Source organism: Helicoverpa armigera, chromosome 10, assembly GCF_030705265.1.
Source record: "Helicoverpa armigera isolate CAAS_96S chromosome 10, ASM3070526v1, whole genome shotgun sequence".
NCBI lineage: Eukaryota > Metazoa > Arthropoda > Insecta > Lepidoptera > Noctuidae > Helicoverpa > Helicoverpa armigera.
In genome coordinates this window covers 7,737,244-7,754,102 of record NC_087129.1, presented here as the reverse complement: position 1 = coordinate 7,754,102, position 16,859 = coordinate 7,737,244, and the positions used below count along the sequence as shown (strand labels likewise).

General features: G+C 34.5%; 3 protein-coding genes across 3 annotated transcripts in view; 1 reads left to right on the top strand and 2 right to left on the bottom strand.

Annotated features, from left to right (window-relative positions):
* Nucleotides 1-839: 839 nt before the first annotated feature.
* LOC110372273 (branched-chain-amino-acid aminotransferase, cytosolic) lies at nucleotides 840-8,756 on the bottom strand. Its single transcript, XM_021328873.3, is given in 9 exon segments — nucleotides 840-1,985; nucleotides 1,988-2,069; nucleotides 2,152-2,306; nucleotides 2,588-2,710; nucleotides 3,019-3,202; nucleotides 5,560-5,790; nucleotides 6,123-6,332; nucleotides 7,110-7,295; nucleotides 8,109-8,756. Coding segments are annotated over 9 exon segments (1,338 nt in total). The 5' UTR covers nucleotides 8,130-8,756; the 3' UTR covers nucleotides 840-1,839.
* A 206-nt stretch (nucleotides 8,757-8,962) lies between these two features.
* On the bottom strand, nucleotides 8,963-10,622 carry LOC110372274 (succinate dehydrogenase assembly factor 2-B, mitochondrial). The gene is made up of 3 exons (XM_064036574.1): nucleotides 10,460-10,622; nucleotides 9,894-10,022; nucleotides 8,963-9,381 (listed from the first exon to the last, which is right to left on the bottom strand). The coding sequence occupies exons 1-3, from the start codon at nucleotides 10,496-10,498 to the stop codon at nucleotides 9,106-9,108; spliced, it is 444 nt and encodes a 147-aa protein (XP_063892644.1). The 5' UTR covers nucleotides 10,499-10,622; the 3' UTR covers nucleotides 8,963-9,105.
* A 395-nt stretch (nucleotides 10,623-11,017) lies between these two features.
* Nucleotides 11,018-16,859, top strand: part of LOC110372265 (cytoplasmic dynein 2 heavy chain 1) — a 53,331-nt gene continuing 47,489 nt past the window's right edge. Inside the window, exons 1-15 of the mRNA XM_064036632.1 lie at nucleotides 11,018-11,539; nucleotides 11,810-11,943; nucleotides 12,276-12,440; nucleotides 12,607-12,706; nucleotides 12,818-12,947; nucleotides 13,126-13,259; nucleotides 13,337-13,581; nucleotides 13,657-13,756; nucleotides 13,823-13,962; nucleotides 14,348-14,569; nucleotides 14,785-14,928; nucleotides 15,183-15,401; nucleotides 15,710-15,895; nucleotides 16,095-16,223; nucleotides 16,393-16,538. Coding sequence (XP_063892702.1) covers nucleotides 11,503-11,539; nucleotides 11,810-11,943; nucleotides 12,276-12,440; nucleotides 12,607-12,706; nucleotides 12,818-12,947; nucleotides 13,126-13,259; nucleotides 13,337-13,581; nucleotides 13,657-13,756; nucleotides 13,823-13,962; nucleotides 14,348-14,569; nucleotides 14,785-14,928; nucleotides 15,183-15,401; nucleotides 15,710-15,895; nucleotides 16,095-16,223; nucleotides 16,393-16,538 — 2,231 coding nt within the window. The 5' untranslated portion in view covers nucleotides 11,018-11,502. The remainder of the gene's footprint in view (nucleotides 11,540-11,809; nucleotides 11,944-12,275; nucleotides 12,441-12,606; nucleotides 12,707-12,817; nucleotides 12,948-13,125; nucleotides 13,260-13,336; nucleotides 13,582-13,656; nucleotides 13,757-13,822; nucleotides 13,963-14,347; nucleotides 14,570-14,784; nucleotides 14,929-15,182; nucleotides 15,402-15,709; nucleotides 15,896-16,094; nucleotides 16,224-16,392; nucleotides 16,539-16,859) is intronic.

Sequence of the window (16,859 nt, the reverse complement as noted above, 5' to 3'; positions counted from 1 at the left end):
ACAAAAGCGGTGCGGAGCTGAGCAGAGAAGTTTGTTGCATCTCAGTGGTCATTAAGTGAAGAGACGAGATGTTTGAATAAAGATGTTGGTTAATTTAAAACTTCTCCGCTCTATTGAAGTCTTGGCCTTAAGCTGGGCGATAAGCATCTATTTGATATAGATAGAAATAAAGCTCGGTGAATAAGTACAATATTCAACGTCAATAAAAAAACACGGATTTCTGATATGTGATTGATAAGAAACCTATCAGAATAGTGCGACATTGGCTTTCCATTATTAAACTTTAGAACGGTGGGCGTCACCATCGATAATGACGACAAAAGATTCTTCACCTGTCCTAAAATATTATGCAGTAGGCACTCAAAAAATCTAATATTTGCTGCCAATTAGTGATAAAAAATAAGTTAAAAGCGGATATCGAGGAAGAGTAAAGTGAAGTAACAACGAATGAGCGCCCTCCGTGATCGTAGCAGTTCTATAATTATGCGGAAGGCATTTGTCATCGACCCGAAATTTTATCTTATTTTATTCTTCCTTACAAGTAACTCAACATTGGCCAAATTGGGGCTAATTAATGTTATCTTCTCAAATGAATTAACACAATAACCTTACAGGTTCCGTTAAAAAATAGGTACAGTACATGTCCCCATTTGTTTTTGCACATGTTTTTGTCCCTTATCCCTTTTGCGACCGATATTTTGTGATAAGATAAAACTTATTTTCTGTATAGGATAAAAATTGTATTTCTTCCCCGTATAAGTAAAAAAATGATTATGTTACGAGATTGAAAGTGGATCTTTAGCATGTTTTGCAATTAAGGTAATAAATAAAACGGGAGATTACTTTAAAAAATAATGTATTTATAAATATGAAATATTTCATACAGATTCTTAACTTAGACTAGAAAAATGCACGTTATCAGTTTGTTTACTTAGCTTACTTTTCTTTTGAACTTTCAAAATCATTGCATTCTATTACATTCAATAAACTGAATCTAGGTGAAAAAATATCACAGGAAAATGTCACGGAACCAAAATGCAAATACAAAGCAGTATTATTTCTTAGCCTTTAATTTAGATTTTTGATTCTTGTGTTTAGGCACTTAGGCAGGGTATTTTGTAACGTCTAAACTTAACACAATACAATTTACAATTATATACAGGGTAAGCTCCGGCTTTTACATTAATTACACTATAATATCACATCATTTACAATTCCGTCCCTGTCGGCGGTCATGGTTTGTGTCATTTAAGGTATTTCATTAATTTTGGCAGATATTTTGATAACTTAACGACTCACTTATATGTAATGTTTTGGTCAACGGCATTCTTTAATAAAACTATTTATTTACAATGTTTCTTTGCATCACCAATGATTTTCAAAAAAATAAATAAAATATTGGCCACCCGCTAACGTATCTTAATCTTAAAGTAGCACCATACAACATGATAATTATGTAGTTGACAATAGTGTTTTCGATAACTTCATGAGACTTGAATCGCATGTCACAACTAAGTGAAATAATACCTATTACTTATGGCCTCCCAAAGATAGTAGATAATTAATAAATAAATAAAATAAACACGTACATACTGATAGCGCCGTCGATAACAATATAATTAGGCGAGTCTTTGTGGTACCAAATGCGCAGCATTTATACATTCTTCGCTTCTCCGTTCAATGTAACCTTAACTTATCACTAAATGTTATCATTTAAATAATATAATTTATCGTCCCACATTTTAGGCACAGAAAGTTTTCTGTTTATTCCTTAGCACAGGACAGTTCTGATATGTAAATTCACAGTACTCGTCTTTGAATGACGTGACCACTAAACAGTCAAATGTAATGTTCGCAGGAGGGCTCAGCGGCCTCGTCAGCACTATGAGATGACCTTCGCGAAGGGTGCTCTATGTGTCCGTATTGTATCGCTAGCAACGTGTCCTTCACTCGCTGGTACACGGGCTGTGCCTGCGACATGGGGACACATGGATTTCTTGATCCAAGAAACCCACCCTGCTGATAGGGCTGATCACCACCGCCGTGCCCGCTCCAAACATCTCTAGTAACTGAAATAATAACCATTTATTATTTTTCAATACTTGAAACTCACATGAAAATATCAATATGAATCATCGATTTAGAACTTACCCGTCCTTTCTTATTGAGATCAATAATTCTATCCATGGTGATCACCTCTTCTTTGACAACTAAATCTTCCCATTGGCTAGCGAGCTCCAAAATTGATCGACGAGTCACTCCGGGCAAGATGAGACCGTTCAACGGCGGAGTACTCAACTGTTTATCTGAAAATAAAATATTGCGTAACTTTAATCGACATAAAATAAAATGAAAACATCATAGTCTGGAAAAAACGTTGAAACTGATGTGACTGACCCTAATTGTTGCCTCAGATATGAGGCGAGAATTTACCGGTCAAAAGGTCAGAGCGCCACCGACGCACCAGATAACGTTACGGTATCAGCCAGTCACACGGATATCCAACCATTAACCGCATGATCATACGTTGTTTTTTATTGTTAGGGACCAATAATAATGTATTCAGCGTGTATTATTGATTACTTACCTCCTTGTTCGTTGATATAAACTACAAATATGTTCATCGCGCCGACTTCAGTGAGCTCGTGGTTAGGTCCGAACAACCATAACACTTGATGATGACCTAGTTTAGCTGCCCGAGCCGTGGCCTCTGTAAACATAATCAAAACATGACTATTCCCGTTTACACCGGTTACATTCACTTATTGATAAACCATTAGGGTTCAACCTCCCGGTCAACATGTAAGCTCATCGTTGCAAAATATTTACGCTAAGCAATGAGAATGACATCATTGAAATTACAAGCGTGAATTTTATTTGAAGATAAAATGACTGACATAACCGAGTCCAAGAATATAAACAAACAATAATAATCTAAACTGCAACCAACGAAAGCTCTTCAGGATTTAAAAATAAATAAAAAATGCAGAATATTGAAATGTATGATGTGAAACTCACCGATCGTAGGTCCATAATTAGAGCCCACTTTTCGGTTGCCCACGCCTCCGGGGAAGGCTCGCACCACGTTGGGGTCCGCGTAGATAGACACGGCACCATCAGTGCCAGTCTTGTAGTACGCGCTCACCGGACTCAAGATTACGAACAACAGCGCCGTCTCAGGAGCCATTATACCGAAGGTTGGCTGTTGGATAAGATACATTGTTATAAATTTCGTTAAACGACTACAAAAATGTTTACATATTAATTTTGTGTTACAACGTGTGTTTCAAGTCAGTGGCGAAAAATAACATTAATTAACGACATCGGCTTCCGAAACAATGTATCATTAGGTAAAGAGCCATTTCACCTGAATTAAAACATTTGCATATAAAAGTATATTTTTCAATACGTGACATTTAAATACTCTTTTTTGGTAACAGGCGAACACCTTTAGTTGTATCGATCGCAATTAAGTTACCTTGAACCGCTATCACTGGTAAGCTCGCGATAAAACAACGCAAAATAAATGAGCTAATAGCTGATGACTATCTCGAATTGCGATTATTTTCTTAACTATTTAATGAGGATTGTGCAAAATACCACATTGAAAAAATATTGACAGATGTGTACTTTTATGGTTTATTTTTACTTTATGATAAGCAAAGTCTGCCATAACAGCTAAAGAACCTGTACCTATCCATCTATTAATTATGTGATTGTAATTGGAAAACAATTCTTCAATAATCTGAGATAACCTGATAAAGTTGAAAGTTATCGATGCTGAAAGGAATATGACTCAATCTGAGCATCAAAATAGCAGCAGGCGATAACTGAAGCAGCTTGTTTGTCCAACTGCAACGTGTACACCGCGCCGCGTATATGGAAATTATACCTTTACGCAACGCTCCGTAGTGTTGAGTTCGTACCTATATACAATAAAAATATATATAGCCGTATCAAGAATTTCAAAGTATACCCGACTGCAACATTATTTTGGGGTATACTTTCACGGAAGACACTACTAAACTACAACTAAAATTAAGTTTTGTGCTTTGTCTGATGTATTTACTTTTTTTATGATATTTGAGAATTTTGACAGTGCAATTTCAAAAAAACTTGTGAAGCGTTTTATTTCAGTTTTGAACTCGGCAACTGCATTTTCATGTTGTTTCGGAAATTCTACAGCAACCTCTTGTGGATAGCTACGTTATGGTCGGGTATATTTTATAATAACTGCTTGGGGATATCCAAACTGAAAACATACCCCAAGTCAACTCGCGCCAGTGACGTCATAAATGTTACGCAAAGGTACGCTTTCTATTAAGTATTTTGGCTTTCTACATTTGAAAACATACCCGACGGCAACACGATCTCTGACATCACAAGCGTTGTGTAAAGGTATAAATTCCATATACGCCACCGACAACGTGGGCGATAAACAACATTGTAATCATAAGCACATTTATAACTTAAAAAACAATGATAAAGACTGGTGCTTTTGCAAATAAATAGTGATGTTCTTTCAATGTGTAAAAGTTACAAAAATGTAATGATTAACTTAACCAAATCCAAACTAATATTATAAATGCGAAAGTAACTCTGTCTGTCTGTCTGTCTGTCTTTTCTTCACGCCTAAACTACTGAACCGATTTGTGTGAAATTTGGTACAGACATAGTTTGAAACTTGAGAAAGGACATAGGATAGTTTTTATTACAAAAAAAATAAAAATAAAATTATTCCGGACATATAGCGCCATCTATTGGTCAAATCAAAAATCTGCTGGTAGTCACTATTCCACGCGAACGAAGTTGCGGGCAAAAGCTAGTTGGACTATAATTGAAAATCATATTTGCTAAAAACCTTATAGCAAAAGTCAGTAGCAAACAAAAATAGAAGTTCATTATAGTTGATAAGAGAGCGGTGGTGGTGGGTACCTACTTGACAACAAAGCCCGATCTGTTCACTTATCGTTCTTCACTACAGATAAACGAAATATCGATACTGTAGAAGCTACACAAACATTCTCCGTAGCCTGTCCTATGACACAAGCAAAAAAACGAAATTGATAAATTTGTCGCAAGATTAAATAAATCTATTCACAGTATCTATGAATTTTATGATAACATTGTTATTTGCCATTTTTTTATCAATTAGAGGCGTCAAGTTATAAAATTAAGAAGATAAGAAAGTGACCAAACAATTTTTCCGCATGTGCACAGATTTTATTGCCCCCCACTAAAACGTGAATTGCTTTATTCTGATTGTTATTTTATTAAAGATAAGGTATATCATGTGAGCATATTTACACCTACCTTCATATCAACATTTGATAACTTGAAACTTTCAAGAGGGGGCATGTGTTTTCGAGACTCATTCGTTAAAAAAAAGTAATATCCTAAGTCCTATATATATATATATATGCATTCTTGTTAGGTTTATGCAACGTTTCGGAAGTCAGCAGTTGTGCATTTAAAGATTTCAAATTAGGAAATAATAATGATCGTTTGTCTATAAACAATGATGGCGTTCTACTGTAAAATAAATTGAACACGGCTCACCTCGGTTCCTATTAACGTGGGTCGTATATACAAGGTGGAGGTTTCTGAATGTGGTACCCATTCCTGGTCAATTTGAACTAGCCTCGTTAAACACTTAATAAGTTCGTCTCCATCAAAGGTTGGCAGGCCAGACCTCTGAGCCGCTAAATTCATCCTTTCCATATTCAATTCGGGTCGGAACAATCGTATCTTATCATCGACCCCCCTGTACGCTTTCAGTCCTTCAAATAACTGGAAAAAATAAAGTCGTTTTATCTCCTTGCAAACTTATATAAATAGTACAGGTCCCTAGTGACATCATTGGCTTACATTACTGTAACTATATAACTTTAATAGTGTCTTAGTGATATCAATAAGAGCAATAATTCTAGACATCGCAAACATCCTCACGATGCATTCAAAAATTTATATTTTCTTGTAAATTTTTTTATGAATTTACAGACTGCAATATTGACAACATAGTTGAAAAGTTCTTTTTAGTACGCTTACAGCAGATGCTTTAGGGAGAGCTTATCATAGCACATAGATTACTCGAGAATAATGTAATTAGATAATGAACATACTTGTATAGCATAATGTAGGGCTTTAGCTGCAGGGTGTATGCTCAAATTTTCAAATGGAATTATCTCCGGTTTCTGCCACCCTCCTAGTTGCTTGAAGTAGTTTATTTTGAGCATGTGATCGGTGAAAAATTTGCCGAAGCCAAGATCTGACGCCTCAGGCTTCGGATTCAACTGATATGGAGCTGCAAGTCTTACTTGTAAATCTTCATGCTGCAAAAAACACGGACATTTAAACTTTGAACCAAGTACTGAACTCTGATTACATACTAAGATTATCTTACATATTATTTATAATATTTACTTTTACAGATTTGTAGAATGACTTTTGATATTTAATTGTTTATATAATAACCTCAAGTTATTGAGCAATTTTATTTTCAAGTCACTATCGCTTAGTTAAGGCGTCAAATAATTACATCACATTAAACATGTTTAAGTTAATGTATGTAAACATTTGTTACAGTAACAATATAGTGGTATATCGTCAGAAGGGTACGTCGTCGATCGGTCACGTGTCAGTTGGCATGCTCGATTCAATTCAATACATAAATCATGCAGTTGCCTCCTGATAGCAGTTTAGAAGTACAGTTACATGAGTGCACACAAACAAGATAAAGGTTCAAAACAGAAATTTATAGCCCTAGTGGGTACATTCGATTTAAAAACAATAACGCACATTACTTAGAATTATCTGTTTTCATGCAGTTTTATACGTTATGTACGTCAGTAGCTGCGCAATGAAATTATTCCAATGAATTATAAACATTAGTTGAATGTAATTAATTAACTTTGAAGCAAAAATAGTATCATCATGATTTAGCTATTTGTTTATGACATTAAGTTGGAGACAAAACAGAATAGCGCATTAGAAGCTTTTTCTGTATCTAACTTGTATCAGTTTTAAGCTCTACATCTGTAAACACATTTGGGTAGATTGTCTCAAATAAGTGCATAGTGGTTTCTGATTAGATCGGCGATATAACTCACCTTGAACGAGATTTCAGGCGTAATATGTGGGCGGGGCTTGTCGGCGGGTGCGGTTATAGAGGGCGCCACGTGCTCCGGCTGCACTTGCGCCGAATTTTCCTCTAACTCCTTATAACGCAGGGAAGAACTGCAATAGCGAACCATTTGCAACTTGTGCTGGTTCTCAAAGATCCACTTCACTAAAACCTGAAAAGACAATAAAAATAAAATAAATAGATATTTTTCCTTATTGAAACTTATAAATTTTTGTCGGACTAAATACTCATTAATTGTTTTTGACCTAATTAAAGAATTCTAAGTAGGTATGAAGTAAATTGGTAATGAGCTTTTCAAATCGAAATCTGGGTTGACCCCCAGGCTATAGGTGCCATCGTCTAAATAGTCCCAGAAATCTGTCTATTTAGGTATTTTTATATTATAATTGAATCAAATTATTGAACTAATTTGTATATCTTTTGTCAAAGCAGGACAAATTTATTGAATTGCAGTGATTTCGAAATAGATAGAAAGTCAATTTTATGGGAAGCAATCTTAAATTGGGATAATAGAGGGGGATTATGAACAATCTTAAATTCGAAGTATGAAAAATTGAGTGTAAAACACGAGCGCGCGGGAAAGTCACCAATATCATGGCTTATTCTTATAAATATTCGCTCTGCCGCGACCGGGCCGCTAAATGGTTGTTTCAGACCTTTCAGGGGATAACGAGTTAGTTATTACATTTGAGGTGAATTAAGTTTCCAATTGAATACCAGTTCAAAAATATGCAATAAGAAAACCATGTATAAACATTTCGAAAATTAAATAAAAATGATGAAACATTTATTTACTACATTTTGTTTCAATACGTTAATTTCCTAAACGCGCCATTTACGCCTTCAACGAGTAAATGTTTACCTATTTACAATTATTTCGAGTTTGAGTAAGATTTTATATTGTAGTTTATTATTGCTAATTTATTTTACGTATAATATTTAAAAATATTGTAAAAATCCTTACCTGACTGCGACGAATAGGCATTTTTATCACAAAATATTAACACCTCACACAAATAATTGTTCTATAATCACAAAACACTGTTTATATTTTTTTTTTTGTAGAAATAGTGTGCACTCGTTGAAATATGTACATTCACAACTTGCCTCAAGTTAACTGACTTTACTGGATCAAAGCACAAACATTTAAACAGCTAATGAATGATAAGATTGTCGCTGACCTGCGAGTGACGTGATATTCATAATCAACACAAATTATAAAATTATATTTGATAACGCAATATTTAATCAAAATAAGGATTACGCACTGAGAGTTATTTATTTGGCATACAACGTGTACGCGATTGGCGGGCAGTCAGGCGGTTCACACGAAACTAAGGAGCTCCACTGCTTACCTCCTTGCGGCGGCGGCGTGAGGTCGAGTGAAATGCTTGTATTAGGTCACAGAGCTTCCATGTTCATACACATTTAAATGAATATGTTAATTTTCCTGGCAAATAAATGCTTATTTACGCACGAAAGCAATTTACATAAAGAATTATTCTACATAATATAACACATACCCAAACTGACAAAAGACAAAATCGTCCAAATGTCTGTAGACATGTGTACACTAACAATTCTTATGTTATGGAAATAATTTACAGGATAAAGGAAATTATATTAATATTGTAAATATTTTTTTTATATAATCTTGATGACGTATTTAGGAGTATAGGTAATTGCAGATGCTCTAGCTATATTACAATTTAAGAAGTGACGCTTTCAATACAGAGTGAACGTCACAAACTACGTTATAATTTTATTATTGTAAAATGACGTAGTTGCCTATTTTCAATTCAACTAAAACAAAACCAGTTTGTTATTATCAGCGTTATTATTCACTACTCAACAAAGTAATTGAAGTACATATTAATAAATAATTTAACTGCATTTGAAATACTGTCTAAAAACATAAAATTAATAAAGATTCAGCTAACATTATCTTGCCAGAAAAAAATTCAATATAGATTGGGTTGCTTGAGAGCAACTCTGTCTTCATTTTTAGCATGTTTCTTCAGCATATCCATGATAACATTGTCATATTCCTTTGGTGTGGGCTGCTTCTCAACCATCCAGTAGAATAGATCCCAGTCATTGCTCACAGTATTAATGAGGCGATCATACATAATTGTCTGCTCTTCAGTCAAGGAGTCCAGATATTTCTTAGCAAAAGTGCTCAAAAGAAGATCATTCTCCAACATTCCTCTCTTGCGGGACTGATACAGGAGCCTGGAATGGTAAAGGAAATATAATTATATGCTCTTTGTCATTCAGTTATATAATTGATAACCTAGAATTTATAGTACATGTATTTGGAATTCCTAATAATTACTAATTAAGTTGTAGTGAAGTGAAGCCAGGACTTCAATATATGCTAGTTTTCATGAATGCATTTCTGAGTGTGGAAGTAAGCATAAAAAACTTCTCTTGCATAATTAATTAAATATTTGAAACTGATGATGAATTAAAACATAACAGCCAAGGTGTTCAATGTGTCCAATAAACATTTTATTATCACTAATATCTACTAGCAATGATCAGTCCTAAATATTATGTACCTGCCATCATAGCTGAAATAGCCATACATAAAATATAGTTTTTTATAAGTCTTGATTTTGTATTTTTTGCTTGTTCATGAAATTATTGTCCCATGTCTTTGTAAGTACACTTAGATCCTCTTAAATTCCCCAGTACAAATAAATTTATTTAACCTACAAAAATAAGTTAAAAACATTATCTCACCTTGCTTTGCTTTCTCCAATGATTGTGGTTTATCAACATCGTAGCGAGGAATCTCAATATAAGAGTAATCAAAATCCACTGGCTTGTCACTCATGCGAGCAACGCTGGGGATCCCTTTAGTAAACTTGTAAGTCTGAAAATATATAAAACAAATATTGACTAAAATTGGGATTCTGAGTCAATACATTGATGTCTATTTGTTGACATAGACATGTGTGAGGTTGACCTAGAATATTTTGTACTCCTACACTAAAATAGGTCTTGTATGTCATAATCTGGGTAATTGTGATGTAATATTCCTTATATAATAAAGATTAAATTAACTACAACAGATACATTAAGTTATATTGTAGGCATCTTTTTCTTGCATGTTTTCAGAAATAGACAAAATACACTGAAAGGCAACTATCTGTACAAACAATATTTGTTTGTTAGATAATGCGTTGTTAGAAAGCAAACAGCTATTTCATCTTTCGTATAAAAAAAATATTTTGGGCGGTGAATTCCTTCATCGTAAAATCCCAAATAGGAATTTTAATTTGCTGCATTGATAATAGATTAATTACTTACAGCGATAGCGGATCTTAGAGGTCGGAACATATTATTCATATTTAATTATTACGCAGGAGTAGATAAGAATGTAGAGAAAATAGATAGTTTTTTTCGAGAGAAAAACAAAAAAACGTCAAAATGAAGATCAAGATCGCAAGTCAGTGTTACCAAAAAAAATAAATGCTGGCTGAGTTTTGGGAAAAAATAAATAGGTATTCAAAATTCCAACACTCGCCTTAAAAATGAATAAAACCTAAACCTTTCATCATGAAGAGCACCTGCATATTTTGAAGGCACATAGTATAGATGGGTCCCGTTGGTCTGTTAAATATCTTTAATAGTCATAATTATGTCGAATTATATGGGTAACTTGGCTGAGGATGTGAGATTCTGAAAGTCTGAAAGATGATCGCACCCTATAAATACAGATACATAATAAGCTGCATTGGGCTAAGGCTGAAAGTTGACCCGAATATACATATTTGGTGTGAAAAAATATTGCTGTTTTAGTTACACAGTTAGCAAAAAAAATTAAAACAAGAAGGTGCTTTTCATTTCATATTTGGAGCTGTGGGTTCAGGTATATTTGCCAATTGGCAGAGACTATGTTATGTTCAATTTGTATTTATTTAGATAAATAAATGGTTTTTTAAATGGTATAGAGTTTTTAGTGACTGGTATTACAAAAATGACGTTTCATCTGACAGCAGAGTTACGCTCCAATATACGCCATAGTCATCAAGTCTGAAACGTGATACTGGCCGTGCCGTGCGAGTCCAATGCGAAATTAGAAAACGTGGGGGTATCATTACAGTTTTGTTTCATTTTATTCCCGTAATGGCGCTGAAACATTCCATTATTTTATGCATATTAAATAATTACTTTGTTTAATTTAATCTGTGGTGTAACATGGTTGTCAACGGTTGCCATGACGACAATGTTGTGAAGTTTTATTCAAAAGTGGTGACAACAGTAAGTTTTTGCATGTCTGACTTGCGCTAAGAAGATTTTAGAAGATGAGTCAATAAAGCTCAATTTGTGTACTGTAACCGCTGTAAACCATGTTACCATTAAGACATTTTATAATATCTACGATTGGTAATACGGCATTAAACTCGTTTACACTAGAATACATATATAAATAAATTACTACGTTACTGTTACTACGTACATTGTGAAAAAAGTAACAAATTATGTTCCTGCAAAGTTTTGCTTATAATACAGTAATAGACGTTGTTTTCTACACAGTGCTGCAACGTTTTCAGATTCCACTAAAGGCTAAGAGTTTCAGTCGTTAAAACGATGGTAGTCTTAGTCGAACTTTATTCTGAAAGCATTGTTCTTTACGCTTTGTTTTTTTTTTTTCAGAACACTATTTCAGTAAACCGGAATTAAAACTAGATGAAAAGTCAGAAGATGCATTAGCAGACTTTATAAACAACCCAAATATACTCATAATTCAAGGCAGACTAAGCGATGATGTTATTTATCTTCATACTAAAGTTAGTATTATGTTCACCTTGCTAACAATATCTCTATCTATACGATTAATTTTAATAGCCCTTGATAGTGTAGAAAATGAACTTATTAAAATCTCATTTATCTCTTTAAATAATTTGCTGTCATCTGAGAAGCTCTGAAATTACATAATCATATCTCTAGTTTATTCTTTTACCACTTAATGCAATTTGTACCATCAAAAAATCCACTCTGTAGCAAATGATCTTACTATGTAATTTCAATGTAAGCTGAAACAACTCTTATGTACTTGTAATAAGCTTGAATTTTGTTAAGCATTTTGAAAGTTATTTTCGGTCCCACTTATAAATTATAGATTCAGGATGGGAAAAGCAATTCCATAGTTTTTTATAAAACATCGGCTCAAGAGTTGCTTAAAGAAGATGCTATTCACAATATAAATATACTGACTCTGTCAAATAACACTGTGGAGTCTCTATATCAAATCTGGAGACAAGTCTACACTCCTCTATTGGCTGCTGTAAGTAATTACTTATTTGAAACCATCTTTATTGATTTTTTTAATGAATTACATATTTATGTTTCAGTCAATGTGGGTATTTTCTGTAGTTACTTAGTACAAATTGTTAGAATGGGACTTTTGTCATTATTAGAAATAAATAATTGATTTAAGTTTACTTCTTCAGGGAAATGATTTATATTCCAACAAACTCCAAAAGAATCTATCTGATCTAGAATCTAACTTGAGAATTTTGGCTCATGGAAAAGGGGACACTAACATTAATGGTATGTATACAGCTTTCAGATATAATAATATGAAGTCTAAAGCATGTATGTAATGTGAATTTAGCTTTTCATAAGGCTTTCTTGTTATTAATGAGATGTTTCTTGTTGCAGTTGTTTTATCAATCCAAGATGAATTAGAATATTGGAGAACTGTAGGGCAGAAGAGAGATGCTACCAAAAAGGAAAAAGAGGCATCATCTAACTTTTGCGAACTTTTTGAAGATGTGTTGGAAGAAATCAGGTATTGCACCTAAAACTAATTTTAACATGAGCATTTCAAAGTCAAACTACTAGTCAGTAATATTAAACTAACAAAATATGCCAGATCAGCATAAACGCTAGAGTACCCTTCTATTAATAAATGCCAACCATTGCATTTACAACTCCAATTGACTTGAATTGAACCTTTCCAATTGCAGAACAATCCATTCCAGTTCAATGGAAGAAATTAGAGAGTCAGCAGAGAACATTGGTGGGATTCTGGATGATATATGGCGCATCAGTACCTCGCCATATTCACAAGAAAGGATGGTTCATGTCTTTGATATCATTGGTACGATTTCAAAGTATACCTATAGACAATGGACAAGAAATTATTATTTAAGCTTAATTAATGTCCAAATATTTTAGGTCATGAAATATGTTCAATTATACAAAACTCAGTGTCTACCACTGATCTTTGGAAAGTTCACAATGGAAATAAGGATAGTGAAATACTCAACCTTTTGTCTGAGAGTTGCCATGTGATTCAAACTTGGAACAGTGCTTGCGAGTCGTTAACTGAGACTTACTGGCCTAACTATGCCCTGCATGCTTGGAATGGGGGACCCTATGTGCCATCGTTTTGTGTAAACTTTCAAACTCGTGTAAAAGAGGTATGAAGACACATGAGTAATTTGTTATATGTACCGATAATATATTCAGGGTCTTTAGCTTATATTTATTTTCAGATTCACGACATCAGGTCCACTCATAATCAGTTGAATAAATTACTTTCCAACAATGAACGATCTGAACTGCAGACCAATGAACTATTCGCGCCTTTCGAAAGTGAGTGGAATTAGTAAGTAATACTTATTCAATTAATTGAATTACTGATTAACTTTTTTTTCATAGATGTAAATATCTGGATGTGTAACGGACCAAACCCTGGATGGGAAACAGCTGTTTCTAAGTTCTCAACTAGTTTGCGACCTGCTGAATCAAAAGTTGCCGAAAAATTAAAACCCAGATTACATAATATGTCCACCAAACAGGTATGTACACTTTATAAAATTATGTAAAGCAACGTTTAAAATTGACTCAAACCTTTGACCTCTGGAATTTAAAATGAGATCCTAACAAAATCAGTCTCTTTTCGGGGCCCGACGTAGTTGATTAAAAATAATCCATGTATTCAAAACTGTGTATTGTATCTCATTAAAATGTACATTTCAATTACAACATTTGCATGTTTCCCGCGAGTCAGTCGGCGTCCCAAGGTAACTCAATACCTACCTACCTTCAACATATGGGTTCTCCAAGACAATAATTATTAAGTTGGTTGTGTATTTCCTTAGATGTGTCCGTTCAGCCAAACAAAACATATTCAGTTTAAAAATATTATAAGTAGGTAGTATAATACATCATACCTCATTACAGATGCTTTATGAGTTCATGAGATACAGCTCGTTAATAGAGCGACCTCTAGTAAAACACGCGCTAAATACCGAACTAGAGATATTCGTGTCATCTCTTCTGTCGATGCTGAAGAGCATACAATCACAAATGGATGCTGACGAGGTGGTCGTCAACTTGTACCAGCCGCCGGAAATGTCCAATGTCGTGCTGCAAATACAATGGGCTAAGCTTATGGAAGCTAAGGTAGGTAACCTATTTCCTTTAAATAATGAATAGCCTTTGCAGTAACCTACTTATTTCGGCGTGATTGTTGCGCCGTTACAAGTACCCAAATTCAGAGGAGCAAGTTATTTGATGTGATGTAATTTACACTATCATTTGTTTATTTCAGTCAGAGGCAAAATTAAGAATCATGAAACAGTTTTCATTTCTAGTAAACCGATAATCTTTCATTTCAGGTGAAAGAAATCCAAATGTGTGCTGAGAAGTATTTAAAAGAATTTGATGGCAGTTCTGAGTTGCATAGTCTTGCCACAAAATTATTAAAAGATCTCAAAAATATGTACACGCAGCTACACGAAGAGTGGTGTCGCGATTTGCAGGTAAACGAAACTGCGGCTTATGTATTTGTATTCCTTTCTATTTATTTTCTTATTACTAATCTTCTAGCAATTTTAGTCTGTGTCATCCATCGTCCAATCCCTTTATGTGCAAACTCAGTTACTCCAATCATAAAGATAATTATGCAGTTAGAACACCCACTGACTAAGCCCCTACCTTGAGAATAGCCCTCGTGACTAAAACCAACTTATTATAATTCCTTTTTTTAATATAACACCGATTAAAATGACTTCAGGCTCAAGCAAAGAATGGATCCCTCCAAATATCAACAGACAAGCCAGTAGTGGAGTTCAGCAGCAGTTCTCGTCTGATGGTGGTGAACTTCAACCCGGGGCTGGTGCGCTTGGAGCTGGAGGCGCGGTCGCTGGCCGCCATGCGCCTGCCGCCGCCGCCGGCCGCTGCTGTGCTTGATAACCTCAGTACTGCGCTGGCGCATGCCAGACCACTGCAACAAGTAGGTCACCATATTATGAAAAAACTTATGTCTTATTTTGATTATATAATCCGCTTAATTTAATTAAAATCCGTTCAGCCGTTAATGCGTAAAGAATTAAAAAGCACACTCACTAAATTTTGCCTTTATAAGAGCAGTAGTGTGACGTGAACAGTGAAGTGATTAGTTCTTTGTTAGCCGATTGCTTGACGCATTTTGAACATAATTAAATACTTTGTATGTGCTCCTGTCTCTTTTTCTTTATTCATATAAAGTGTTGCAGACATGTTAATAAATAAGGGCTGATATCCTCTATCTCATATATCCAGGTGGCATCATTCCATAACACGTTAGGCGAGCGTATGATCCCGTCCACCCGTCCGATGATGTTGCAAGCAGCACTGGATTTGTCCAACTTGGTACAAGACCAAAAGGCCGTTTACTGGGACGACGTTGAACAGCTGTCCAATTACACTGATAAACTCAAGAAAATCGTCTTAAAGTTGGAGACACAGGTACTTAACAAACTCGATAATACAGATAAAATATATAAATACATCGGTACATAAATGTATTGCTTGCCGAACTCTTGGCTAAATGTAACTTACGTCGGAAGTGACTGGATCTTGCGACACAGGGAAGTGTCACATAATTCTTTTGTAACCAAATTATTTTACTTCAAACAAGATTTATTTACCTACTATCCTTTTTCAGAATACATACCTGACAGGTCAGCATGTAGCGATCAGAAATATTGTTCAGAAGCTAATAGAGACTGAACTCTTGGCCAAACAATCGGAATGGAAGAAAGGCGTTAAAGATATAAGAGACATTATAGACACAGTGAGTTATCTATTTGGTTTCTCTATAAAAAAAAGAAAAAGACATGAGTTTTATTATGATAGTTATAAAGCAAAATTGTATGCACTTAATTTTAAAATGGGTATTTTATTTATATTGAAATTGTTTCATCTAGGTACTTTAGTTTTTTTTTACGTGTCATGCATCCTAGGTGGAATCCAACGGTTACAAGAACACAGAACTATGGAGATCTCACTGGGACTGGCAGCTGTATAAGGCTCTTGAGTATCAATACATAAAGACGTTGCTGACGTTGCATAAACACTTCCCGCATGTCAAAGTTGATCTCGTTTTGCGGTAATTATAGTCTTAGTTATATTTGGGTTTTAAATGAAATGTATGTACACTTATTTTTTAGTATTATGTAGTAATAATTCTTTGGATTACTGCCCCTTCTGGTTCCATTAATTTCTTATTACTTCCTTGTCAGTAGAATTTAACTATTTATGTATGTTTATCGGCAACGCTCTGTGCGCCAGAAAGAGAACTTCCGAGCAAAGGCGGAAATTAATAAACCTTATTTCTAAAGGTTAACAGTGTGCAAATGGTGCATCTGTATAAGAAATATTATATTACGTTTTAATAACCGTATCAATAGCCTTTTAATTAGTCTCGATG

Bases quoted from the DNA above. Each gene is read 5' to 3' on its own strand.
- LOC110372274 (XM_064036574.1), bottom strand. From the start codon at position 10,498: ATGAATAATATGTTCCGACCTCTAAGATCCGCTATCGCT. The intron at 10,023-10,459 runs GTAAGTAATTAA...ATATATTTTCAG, and splicing joins CTCTAAGATCCGCTATCGCT to ACTTACAAGTTTACTAAAGG. The intron at 9,382-9,893 runs CAAGGTGAGATA...TTCCTTTACCAT, and splicing joins AATCATTGGAGAAAGCAAAG to TCCAGGCTCCTGTATCAGTC.